General features: G+C 42.1%; 2 protein-coding genes and 1 pseudogene across 2 annotated transcripts; all 3 read left to right on the top strand.

Moving 5' to 3' along the window:
* Window positions 1-474: 474 nt before the first annotated feature.
* On the top strand, window positions 475-2845 carry LOC147276264 (putative anion transporter 5; annotated as a pseudogene).
* A 2355-nt stretch (window positions 2846-5200) lies between these two features.
* On the top strand, window positions 5201-8883 carry LOC147276263 (glutamate receptor 3.2-like). Its single transcript, XM_086252911.1, has 6 exons — window positions 5201-5450; window positions 5540-6870; window positions 6969-7246; window positions 7446-7477; window positions 7557-7951; window positions 8349-8883. The coding sequence occupies exons 1-6, from the start codon at window positions 5201-5203 to the stop codon at window positions 8862-8864; spliced, it is 2802 nt and encodes a 933-aa protein (XP_086109037.1). The 3' UTR covers window positions 8865-8883.
* Window positions 8884-10652: 1769 nt separating this feature from the next.
* Window positions 10653-12640, top strand: HSK (homoserine kinase). The gene has a single exon (XM_086252918.1). It carries the CDS (start codon window positions 10705-10707, stop codon window positions 11800-11802), a length of 1098 nt encoding a protein of 365 aa, XP_086109044.1. The 5' UTR covers window positions 10653-10704; the 3' UTR covers window positions 11803-12640.

Below are 12640 nucleotides of genomic sequence, written 5' to 3'. Positions count from 1 at the left end.
ATTATAGAAAAGAAAAGAAGAGTTGTTGGGCTTATGGCATATATTAAAGGTAAGCGCCATCAGCTCCTGGACAATGGAATGAAATGCTAGTGCTAACCTTCAGTCTCAAACTCTCAATCCCTGATTCCCTGCAGATTGAGACTGTCTACTGAATGATGGGTTATTTGAGCAAACCAATGGCCATGTCAGAGTACTCAAATTTAATCAATTTATGTGCATGATATAGTTTTGGCTCCACACAAATTGTCACTTTGTCAGCTTCTTTTTCAGTAATTAAAACATGGGGTTTGATTTCACATTTATAATTTCTTGTTGTCATGTCATATATGCATGTTGACATGAATGGCCACCTGAAATAACCTTGAATAATTTTTTCAGATCTGCCCAGCTACAAACCCCATAGCCATGTTCTTCTGAAGCAGTACTTCTTAGATGTTCGACAATTGTGCTACTTGCTCAGAATAACAGTGAAGTATGAGGACAAAAATTCCAAAGCGTTACTTGATTGTCACGCTAACTTTCATCAGCACATGCATTTGCTATGTAGAACGTGTGGGATTCTCAATTGCATACACTGCAGCCAGTGGCGGATCCAGAAACATTCTGCTATGGGGGCAAGATTAAGTAGCAGGTTCGCAGCAGCAGCCGCCGTGTCGCGTCGCGTCGCGAGGGAGAAGTAGCAGGTTCACAGCAGCCAAGCAGAGCAGGGCCAGCAGGTGTCGGCGCTGGTAGAGGAGCAGGGGCGTCGCGTCGCGAGGGAGAAGTAGCCAAGCAGAGCAGCCGAGCAGGGCCAGCAGGCGTCTGCGCGGGTAGAGGAGCAGGGGCGAGTGGGCGACAGTGGTTTCAGAAATTCAGAATTCAGACCAAGTTTCAATTTTTGTCATTCTGTGATGTGTGTGTGGCTGCCTGGCTGGTACTCAGAGGTTTAATTAACTTGCCAAAACGACGTCGTTTTGGCAAGTTTATAATTCAAAAAACAGCATACGCATCTCACGTGACCGTTTACAGCTTCATCTTCCTCATCATTCTGTTCTTCATTTCTGTCAGCCATTTTCACAAACACTTGCGCCCTTCTCTTGCCCCTCTGCCTGCCACTGCTGCCAGTAAGTTCATGGGGTCAAAAATTTCTCTCAAGCCCAGCAATTCTGGGTTCATGGGGTCAATTGACCCCATTGACCCCATTGTAGATCCGCCCCTGACTGCAGCAGCTGATGCTGCTGGGGTAACCCAATCAAGCAAAGGCACTATACTCTCCACATTCTATTATGGGTATGCCTGTTCACAAGTGCCTGGAGGATTTGCAGCTCAGAGAATAGGAGGGAGGTGGGTTCTCTTCCTCTCCTTTGTGTCATGGTCTTTAACTTATGCTTTTGTCCCACTAGACCCTAATCGCGTCACGATGATGGTTTTGGCTCGATTTCTTGTTGGTGTGGCACAGGGGTTCATGTTCCCCTCCATCCACTCTGTTCTTGCTCAATGGGTCCCACCAAATGAGAGGTCTAGATCTGTTTCTCTCACAACTTCTGGGATGTACCTTGGTGCAGCTCTAGGAATGCTTGTGATTCCAAGCCTTGTGAGGTTGAGGAGCCCCCAAGATGTGTTTTTAGCTGAAGCAACATTGGGTACTATATGGTCAGTGCTTTGGTTGAACTATGCTAGCGACCCATCTCAATCTGAGCTTCCAAAAGCCACTAGTAATGGGTTTGGGGAAGTAATGTTGCTAATCAAAGGAGGTCATCAGAAGATCAAGGTGGAAGATGAAGGAAATTCTATTGGAACAGCCAAAATTCCATGGACGAGTATTTTTAAAAGTTTTCCAGTTTGGGCCATTGTGGTGAACAATTTCACTTTCCATTATGCTTTATATGTGATGATGAATTGGCTTCCAACATACTTCCAAGTTCCAACAAGGCCTCCAGCTTAGTCTTCAGGAAATGGGCACTTACAAGATGGTGCCTTATCTTAACATGTTCATATTCTCAAACATTGGTGGAGTGTTTGCAGACCACTGGATTACAAAGAGGCTCTTGTCTGTGACTACAACCAGGAAGTTGTTGAACACTGTAGGGTTCATAGTTGCTTCTCTTGCATTGATGGCACTGCCCGGGTTCAAAACTTCCAGCGGGGCTATAATTTGTTCTTCTGTGGCCCTTGGTTTCTTGGCACTAGGGAGAGCTGGGTTTGCAGTGAATCACATGGATATTGCTCCCAGATATGCAGGAATTGTGATGGGAGTGTCTAATACAGCTGGTACTTTGGCTGGCATAATTGGGGTTGATCTCACTGGGAAGCTTCTTGAGGCTGCTAAATCTGCTCATTCGGATCTTTCGAATCCGGAAAGCTGGAGATCAGTGTTCATGATACCAGGGGTGCTTTGCATTTTCAGCTCACTTGGGTTTTTACTCTTCTCAACTGGGGAGAGGATTTTTGACTGAGGTACACGATTTTTGATGGAGAATTTGGATTTGGAAAGGTCTGCAATCCTGTGATATGTATCAATGAATTCACCCTATAAAAACTAAGTTTTCAGCACCGATTGAATTGGAACATCAGCCTGAATATCTTGAAGCTCATTGGCTCATTCTTTTGCCATTTTTAAAACATAATTGAGGGGGTTTATTCATCCCCATGATTCATTTCCAGTCATCTCTTGGCTGGTTTGAATTAACATCACACTATGCAGAATATCAGAGTTACCATTGGAGCAGCTGCAGATCTGTGCAAATTGGACATATTTTCAAGCATCCTTCTGAGAATCAAGCAGATTTTTGCCTAACATGCCATAAGTTAATTCCTTTCAGAAATCGACCTTTTGGTTGAATTGTATTATATTTTCTTCAAACCATAAAAGTGTCAGTCAGTGTCACATCAGGAAAGAATTTGCAAACACATGATTGAATCATGTTTCAGCTAAATCCTTGAAAACAATGGATGTTCACTAAATTGATTGAATAAACATCTATGCATAAATGATCCATACACAAAACTTGGGCCACTGATTTTGGGCTATTGATCTTATGCATAAAAAATAAAATTAGATGGGACTAAACAAGTTTGATGTATCATATTGGTTCATTTCCTAACAGCTTAAACTTTAGGATCGAATCTAGTAGTTGCTAACATTTTCATGTGTGGGTTGAGCAATCGTGCATGTGAAATTGTGTGAGAATCACATAAATCAATTTTACCTTATTTTGCTTCTTTGATATTGTTGTAATGGAGTAAAACTTTCATGTAACAATAGAGACATAAAGTGTATACACTCGTTATAGATAAATTTTTCTCGTTGTAGTGTCTAAACCTTAAGTAGTAGGACCAACCAAAAAAGCTGGCCAGCAGTCCTATGGTGAATGAGGAAACGTTACCACCAAATGTATGTATAACTCCTTATGTGCCCCACCAAATGTCATTTAAGCTAAGACTGATGGACTTCGTCTGATTATACCTTTAATCGTAAAACTTCAGGCATCATGTTTAGAGGACTTTTGTCAGAGGAACCCAGAGAGACAGCATCTTCAGATGTTCTTTTTTCACCCTGCCATGATAACCAATCAGGGGAACAAATTCCAAACCAATCACATTAACATCTTTCATCTTTAATCACCACCAACAATTCCATCATCATCTATGAATCAACCAAAGAATAACATCACAAAAAGCCCCATAAACTGTCATCACCCAACTGCATTCATGTTCATGTGGCCTTCACCCAAAAAAACTCTTCTCATTGAGAACTTCTTACATACAAAAATTGTATACAACGTCCCTAAACCCTAAACCCTAATATAGTGTGAGATGCATTGTATACACCCTTTGTTTGTAAGAATTCTTCCTCATGAGTCCTATCAATTAGTAGGCTCCATATAGCCTATAGCCTACCCTTGTATCTCTCGTATCACTGTCTCCCTTTATCTCCAAAGAATTCTACCATGCCATTGTTTTGAAGAGTGACTGATACAAAAGAGAAGCAAACCCTGTACCCCTTCACAAAGACCAAGTGGAAAACCATTTGCCCAAGTTGCTGTATTTCCCTAGTTTGAAGTATTCTCATCATAAGAATTAAATAATGGAACTACCCTTCCCTCAGCTCTAATGGGATTCTTCATTTATTGTGAGTTTTGACTCTCTAGCTTTACTTTAGTCAGTGTATACATTTATTTTTTTTCGCTTATTTGAATATTCAATTCTATTTCCTTTTCTGTCTTTGAATGCCACTAGCTCTTATTAAAATACTTTCCCTGCTTTTTAGGATGGGGGTGGTTGTGTGCCTCAAAGTAACAGCGCTACTCTGGCTCCTCTGCCCTGTCCCCACTCTAAGTTTGAGGTGAGTGTCTATTCCTTGTGAGACACTGAAACCACCTGAATTTTCACTTTTTTCTTGCGCTGAGCTTGGTGGGCATTTCTTATAAATCCAAGATGTTGCTTTAGTGAGACAGATTGTGCTTTTGGTTTGCCCAGTTATCTGTCTGTTGCGTATGGGTTTCAAGTAGAGCAATCCTCAAAGTTCGATAATTTATTGCCTTTGGTTCTGTCTGTCTGAACTTTGAATTGGTATTTCTTCTCTTTTGCACCACTTTATTAACATAATAAGATTTTCTTCATATTTCTGAATGATATGGTGGTGCTAGCTGTTTTGTTCCTAATTTAAAATGCTACCCTTTCTCACTTTGAGTTTCAAGTTGCTTGTAGTTAACTCTGACATAGAAAGTGAATTTTAGTGTGATTTTAAAATTTAATTTGATTGTTCATTGTTCAAGTAATGAAACCCTTTTTGGTGAAGAAGGCAGGTCAGTCATGGCAGGAGGTGCTGGTGGTCTGGTTGTTTGTTCTCGAATCAATGACCGGAGGTGGGAAAGACTGGAGTGCTGATTGAGCGATACCATGTCTCAGGAATTTTTGTACTTCAAACTTCCTTAACAAGTAAGCAAGTAAACTACCTTTTATTGTTTGATGAGCCCAAGTGGCCAGTAACGAGTACAGATCATAGGCCGACAGCCCGTTGCTTATTGCTAGGAGATTTAACCGATGACGGAGCGAGGTTCCACTATTGCTATTGATAGCTTGAGCCAAAGGCAGTCCCTAGTGGAGTGAGGAAAGGAGCGTGGCTGCGGATCTAAACTATCGTACTTTACTGGTTCATTTCATTCCAATATAAGAAACTTGGCAAGGAAGAAACTTTGTGAAACACTGTAGTATCACAATGAATCTAGTTTGGCTCTTGTCAATATTCATTATCTGCACACAACGATCCACAGAAGGGGCCTCAAGACCTGCTGTTGTGAACGTTGGTGCTATTTTCACATTAGGCACCATTAATGGAAGAGTCTCAAAGATTGCCATCAAAGCCGCCGAGAAGGATGTGAATTCGGATCCAAGCATTCTTGGTGGAACTAAATTGTCTATATCTATTCATGACTCCGACTTCAGTGGATTTCTTGGCATCATTGGGGGTACAATTTTTGCCTTCTTTATGCCTGTTTTTACTTCTCTTGTCTTTGAGAACTTTTATTAATAATTTGTATGTCTCTGTTAATCACAGCATTGAAGTACATGGAGTCTGATACTGTGGCTATAATTGGTCCACAAAATGCTGTAATGGCCCATATACTCTCACATCTTGCAAATGAACTACATGTCCCATTGTTGTCATTCACAGCCCTGGACCCCACCCTATCAAGTCTACAGTACCCTTACTTTGTTCAAACTGCACCAAATGATCAATTCCAGATGACAGCTATTGCAGATATGGTTAGTTATTATGGTTGGACAGAGGTGGTTGCATTGTTCACTGATGATGATCAGGGCAGAAATGGTGTTACTGCATTAGGTGATAAACTTGCAGAAAAACGCCACAAGATTGCTTACAAGGCAGTACTTCCACCAGAACCGACAGTTACTCGAGAAGATGTTGAAAATCAGTTGATAAAGATTCGAGTAATGGAGTCTCGAGTGATTGTACTACACACATTTTCCAAATCCGGTCTCTTGGTTTTCGATGTTGCCAAGGATCTTGGGATGATGGAGAGTGGATACGTTTGGATAGCTACTACTTGGCTATCCACTGTTTTAGATTCAACTTCGCCACTTTCTCCAAGGACTGCTGGCTCTATGCAAGGAGCTCTCACTCTTCGCCCACACACACCGGATTCAAAAACAAAAAGGGCTTTTGTATCAAGGTGGAACAAGTTGAGTAATGGTTCTATTGGGTTGAACCCTTATGGTCTATATGCCTATGATGCTGTTTGGATGCTTGCTCATGCTGTGAATTTTCTTTTGGATCAGGGAGGCACCATTTCCTTCTCCAACATTACTAGTCGAAGTGGTCTTGGGGGAGGGACTATGAACCTTGGTGCATTGAGCATTTTTCATGGTGGGAAGCAGTTGCTGACAAACATATTGCAAACCAATACTACCGGTCTGACTGGTCCAATAGCATTTCATCAAGACAGATCTCCCTTGAATCCTTCATATGATATCGTTAACATAATTGAAAATGGATATCAGAAAATTGGATACTGGTCTAACAACTCTGGTCTATCTGTTGTGCCCCCTGAGACATCATCTAGCCGGTCTAGTTCGAACCAACAGTTATACACTGTGTTATGGCCTGGAGGGACAACAGAGAAGCCTCGTGGGTGGGTTTTTCCAAACAATGGAAAGCAATTAAGGATTGGAGTACCAAACCGAGCTAGCTATCGAGACTTTGTATCACGAGTAAATGGTACAGATATAGTTGAAGGTTTTTGCATTGATATATTCCTTGCAGCCATAAAGTTGCTTCCCTATGCAGTTCCACATAGGTTTGTTCTGTTTGGTGATGGTCACAAGAACCCAAACTACTACGAGCTTGTACACATGGTTGCTTCTGGTGTAAGTAAAATTTAACAATTAGATGATGCTAACTTACTTTTCACAGAAAAAAATGGTGAAGATGAATTTTTCATCTGATTTAAAACCTTGTTTTGTAGGTGTTTGATGCTGCTGTAGGTGACATTGCAATTGTCACAAACAGAACAAAGATTGTGGATTTCACTCAGCCATATATAGATTCAGGGCTATTTGTGGTGGCCCCAGTTAGGAGGTCAAATTCTACAGCTTGGGCATTCTTGAAGCCATTTACTCCATTGATGTGGGGAGTCACAGCAGTTTTCTTCCTGATTATTGGATCAGTCGTGTGGATTCTTGAACATAGAATTAACGATGAGTTCCGGGGACCTCCTAGGAAACATATAATCACAATTTTATGGTAAATACTTCTTACATTGTAGGATTAATTTGGTATGCTATGTTGTCAAACTGTGAATGTGGCACACATAAGAGTTCACGGAGCCAATGGTCACAATTGACAGTATGATAGCATAACATTTCCCTAATTTGTAGACTCTATTTTAACTTACCCATCATTCTTTTTGTGACTCATCTGCCTTAATTCTTTTATTTTTCAGGTTCAGCTTCTCTACCATGTTTTTTGCACATAGTAAGTTCTATTTTGGCACTACATGTTGTGTTCTTACGAAGAACTTAATGGTGTGTTTAAAAGACCTTCGAACTTTCAGGAGAAAATACAGTGAGCACACTAGGTCGCATGCTGCTGCTCATCTGGCTTTTTGTAGTTCTAATAATCAACTCAAGCTACACAGCCAGCCTGACTTCAATGCTCACTGTACAACAACTATCATCACCCATCACCGGAATCGATGCCTTGATAACGAGCACTGAGCCTATAGGGTTCCAAGTAGGGTCTTTTGCTCAAAACTATTTGGTTGAGGAGCTCAACATCCCAAAATCTAGACTAGTTCCTCTTGGCTCACCGGAAGAATATGCAACTGCCCTTAAGAAAAGAACTGTTGCTGCTGTGGTTGATGAACGACCATATATAGAGCTCTTCCTCTCAGACAACTGCATGATCTCAATTAGGGGGCAGGAGTTCACCAAAAGTGGGTGGGGATTTGTGAGTTTCTCAACATAATTACTTTCAAGTCATTCATCATCTCTACAATCTGCATCTTCCCATATATCAATTTGAATGTATTGGGGGACATGAAACATATATTTGCTTCACCATTCTCCCAAAACTTGCTCAATATACCCAGAAGCGCGCTAATACTTTTGTTTGGTAAAATAGTCTGAAATGTTATTTATAAGATTGACAATCTTACAAGTTATTAATATTTATACTTCAGTATAAACTATTGACTAGATAGACTCTTTTTTGAACACATGGTTTAAATTGATAGTATAGCAACATAACATGTTAGATATCTGTTAAGAAAATCCGAAATGTATGGTTTGACAATCTCCCAAAACATATGGCTATATTACTGCTTCTACCACATCTGTTTTTGTAGGCATTTCCAAGAGACTCTCCTCTAGCCATTGACATGTCAACTGCCATTCTCACACTATCAGAGAATGGTGACCTTCAGAAGATTCATGACAAATGGCTGTCAAGAAAGGCCTGTGCTTCACAGACCTCAGACCTCATATCAGACCAGCTTCAGTTACAAAGCTTCTGGGGCCTATTCCTCATCTGTGGCATTGCATGTTTTATCGCTCTACTCGTTCACTTTTGGTTGGCATTACGCCAGTTCAGCCGCCATTCCCCTGCATCTGATGACCAGTCTGAGCTGCCTTCTATCCGCGGCAGCAGATCTCGCTCAACACTCCTCACGTTCTTATCGTTCATCGACAAAAAGGTAGATGAAACGAAGAATACTAATAAGTCAAAAAGAAAACGTACGGAAATAATGTTCTCAAATGAGAAGGAAGACGAATCAAGGATTACATCATCAAGGAGAATGCAAATGAACAACAACTCTCGGGAAATACATAATGCTGACAATGAAGCTTGGCTAATTCGTTAGATATTATTATTTGAGTCCATCTATGAATGTCACTTGGTGGCATGTGATGTTGAGATGTGAGAAGTGAAACATATCATGGGCAAAATCATCCAATTTTTTCACTTATTAAAATTTTTTTGGTTATGTCTGTTTATATCGGTCGTCACTAACAAAATTTATCATATCATTTGACCAAAAAAATATTAGTTAATCAATTTAATAACTATACTAAATCTTTACTTGATGAGTGTTTTGGAACTTTGAAGGTGAAAAAAAGTAGATGGATTTATCTTCTTTTTCCTTTTCATGTTTTGGGTTTTCTATAAAAATGAAAAATAAGGATGTGTCATAATAAGTTAATAACTAACTCCATGAGATAGTGAAAACTGAAAAATGAGTTTAGGGTTTTTTTCATTTTTAGTACCTAAACTTTGATCATTGTCTCAATGTGGTACTTGAACTTTTATTTGTCTCAATTGAGTACCTAAACTTTTATTTTGTATCTAATAGGTACCCAAGTAAATTTCTGTTAAAATTGTTAACAAAAGTTAGAAACAATATAGTCACTTCATCTCTCCTCCATTGCCCCCCTGCCCCTTCCTTTCTCTGCAGATTGTAGAAAAGTAAAAAAATAAAATAAAATAAAAAACTCAAACCTCTCTCCTCCTTGGACAACCCAGCCCCCCAACCTCTCTCCACCATCGGCAACCTCTCTCTCAACCTACCCACCTTCCCTCTCACCACCATTTGCACTGGCCGGAGGCCTTCTCTTCCCCCTCCCTTTTTTTTTTCTTTTTCTTTTTTCTCTTTCTATCCTTCTATTTCTCTCCCCCTCTCTCTATTCCGTCTTTTCGTTGAGGATGATCCAGGGACACAACATCACAGGATCCACAGGCCTGCAAATCAGCTTCCTACAGCTTGGCATGATAGCTCTTCATCGGATTGGGAACATGTCATGAAAGAGGAGCTTTGGGGGGCAGAACTGTTGAACTTGATGCTATGAACCCAAATATTCCTGGGGGGTGAATGACTCATCTTCTTTACCAGACATCATACAATGATTGAGTACATTGTCGTGGTTGTTGCTTCGAAGAGTATATAACTCTCTAAACTTCTAAGTCCAAAATTAAAAAAACTAAAAAAAAAAAAAATAGTTTAAGAAAGGGAGTAAATAACTCTGATAATTATATTCCTGTATAAAGGGGTTAGCCGATGCAGTGGGGGGGAGGGGGGAGGGAGGCCAATGCAAATCCAAAATGAGAAAGGAATAAAGAGAGGGGGATAGAAATAGAAAGATAGAAAGAGAAGAAAAAAAAAAAGGAGGGGGAAGAGAAGGCCTCCGGCCAGTGCAAATGGTGGTGAGAGGGAAGGTAGGTAGGTTGAGAGAGAGGTTGTCGATGGTGGGGAGAGGTTGCGAGGCTGGGTTGTCCAAGGAGGAGAGAGGTTTGAGTTTTTTATTTTATTCTTTTACTTTTCTACAATCTGCAGAGAAAGGAAGGGGCGGGGGAAGGGGGGGCGATGGAGGAGAGATGAAGTGGCTATATTGTCCTTAACTTTTGTTAACAATTTTAACAGAAATTTACTTGATACCTATTAGATACAAAATAAAAATTTAAGTATTTAATTAGGACAAATAAAAGTTCATGTATCACATTGAGACAAGGGTCAAAGTTTAAGTATTACAAATGAAAAAAGCTCATGAGTTTATGCCGCCACTATCTAGTGTTTAGGCCCGGCCCACCCGGCCCATGAAATTTCTTCAAAACCCAAGCCTGTCGTCACTCTAAAGTCTAAAGCGTACTTCCACAGCCTAAAACCCCAAGCTACTCACCCACTCACTCACTCACAGTGTCTGTCAACAATGGCGATCTGCCACCAATCTCCGTTCAAAGTCTTCACGACGATCCCATCTGCAAAGCCCAAACCCCAGTTGAGATGCAACCTCTCCCTCCCCTCCAGACCCTCACTGACCAGCACCGAACCCGAACCCGTCTACACCTCCGTCAAGGCCTTCGCGCCCGCCACCGTGGCAAACCTCGGCCCGGGCTTCGACTTCCTGGGCTGCGCCGTCGACGGCCTCGGCGACTTCGTCTCCATCACTCTCGACCCGCAGGTCCTCCCGGGAGAGATCTCCATCTCCGAGATCTCCGGCAACCATTCCAAGAAGCTCAGCAAGAATCCGATCTGGAACTGCGCCGGCATCGCCGCCATCGAGGTCATGAAGATGCTCGGCGTGCGCTCCGTCGGCCTCTCCCTCTCTCTGGAAAAGGGCCTGCCACTGGGAAGTGGGCTGGGATCCAGTGCGGCCAGCGCAGCCGCCGCCGCCGTGGCCGTCAACGAGATTTTTGGCGGGAAACTCGGGGTTGAGGAGTTAGTGCTCGCCGGGCTTAAATCGGAGGAGAAGGTTTCCGGGTACCACGCCGACAACGTGGCGCCGGCGTTAATGGGAGGGTTTGTTCTGGTCCGGAGCTACGAGCCTTTGGAATTGATTCGGTTGAGGTTCCCGGTGGATAAAGAATTGTTCTTTGTGCTGGCGAGTCCCGAATTCGAAGCCCCGACTAAGAAAATGAGGGCGGCGCTGCCGGCGGAGATTGGGATGGCCCACCACGTGTGGAATTGCAGCCAGGCCGGGGCGCTGGTGGCGGCGGTGCTGCAAGGGGACTTGGCGGGACTTGGCAAGGCCTTGTCATCGGATAAAATTGTGGAGCCGCGGCGGGCGCCTTTGATTCCCGGCATGGACGCTGTGAAGAAGGCCGCCATTGAGGCCGGAGCGTTGGGCTGCACGATTAGTGGGGCCGGGCCGACTGCTGTTGCTGTCACAGACAATGAGGAGAGAGGGAGGGAGATTGGGGAGCAAATGGTGGCGGCGTTTTTGAAGGATGGGAGTTTGAAAGCGGTGGCTACTGTGAATAGGCTTGACAGGGTTGGTGCCAGGCTTGTTGGGACCATTCCCAGATGAAGTTGAACTTTGCACTTGTACTCAGAATATGGTAATGATGGTTAGTTGGTGCATCAAAAATAAGTCGTCATGCATGTAAACAATGCATAAGGTGTTTGTGTTTTTCTGATTTGTATTTTGGCGCAGCCTTTTTACCCACAGCAAAATTGCAATGAATGTTTTTGTTTGAGCACCAAATTCAAATTCATTGTCCCACATTTGCCTAGTAGTTTTGAATGTGTCAGCTTTGGTTGGATGTTTGATGTGTGAACTCACATTTGGTGAAGCGAAACAAATTGAACTCTGGTGGTTAAAGTGCTAATCTGCAGACATGGGGATGGGGTAAAAGGGTAGTTGGTCTTTAAATGCTGAATGTTTACCGACTTGTTTCCCAAAATTATGTTCCATAGGGTCCTTATATAATGCTACAGTTGATGCAAAATTCAGAAAATGTGCAGTCTCTGCTTGATTGAGTTTGTGTAGCCTTTACTGTGGTCATAGATGCCATGTGAACTGTATTGGTGGGTGATTAAAGTGCCACTCTTAAGTGCCCATCCGGTCCTGCCAATACGGTTATGAAGAAGTGTCACAAATGAAGTGGATTTTCAACTCATGGATTTGCAAACCAGACAAGTCGATGTTATTAGACTTGTATGTAATGGTACAGCCTTTGTTTATGAATGTGTGAATTCTACCACAGAAAATGTAGATGCTAAAATTTGGTTTTGTCAGTTTGCTAGTTTTATATCCCTTTTTGATCGTCGCGGTCTGACATTAAATAAAATGGTCAGCAAACTGAACATGCAGTATTCACCATAACACTAGCAGTAGTAGTGTATTCTGTCTCTGTAACCAAGTT

Source organism: Dryas octopetala, chromosome 8 (assembly GCF_963921425.1).
Source record: "Dryas octopetala chromosome 8, drDryOcto1.1, whole genome shotgun sequence".
Lineage (NCBI taxonomy): Eukaryota > Viridiplantae > Streptophyta > Magnoliopsida > Rosales > Rosaceae > Dryas > Dryas octopetala.
This window is presented reverse-complemented; position numbering and strand designations above follow the sequence as displayed.

What these genes read in the sequence shown, in the direction of transcription:
- LOC147276263 (XM_086252911.1), top strand. Translation starts at nt 5,201, where the DNA reads ATGAATCTAGTTTGGCTCTTGTCAATATTCATTATCTGCACACAACGA. An exon ending in TACACATGGTTGCTTCTGGT is followed by an intron (nt 6,871 to 6,968) that starts GTAAGTAAAATT and finishes CTTGTTTTGTAG; the next exon opens with GTGTTTGATGCTGCTGTAGG. An exon ending in TACCATGTTTTTTGCACATA is followed by an intron (nt 7,478 to 7,556) that starts GTAAGTTCTATT and finishes TCGAACTTTCAG; the next exon opens with GAGAAAATACAGTGAGCACA.
- HSK (XM_086252918.1), top strand. Translation starts at nt 10,705, where the DNA reads ATGGCGATCTGCCACCAATCTCCGTTCAAAGTCTTCACGACGATCCCA.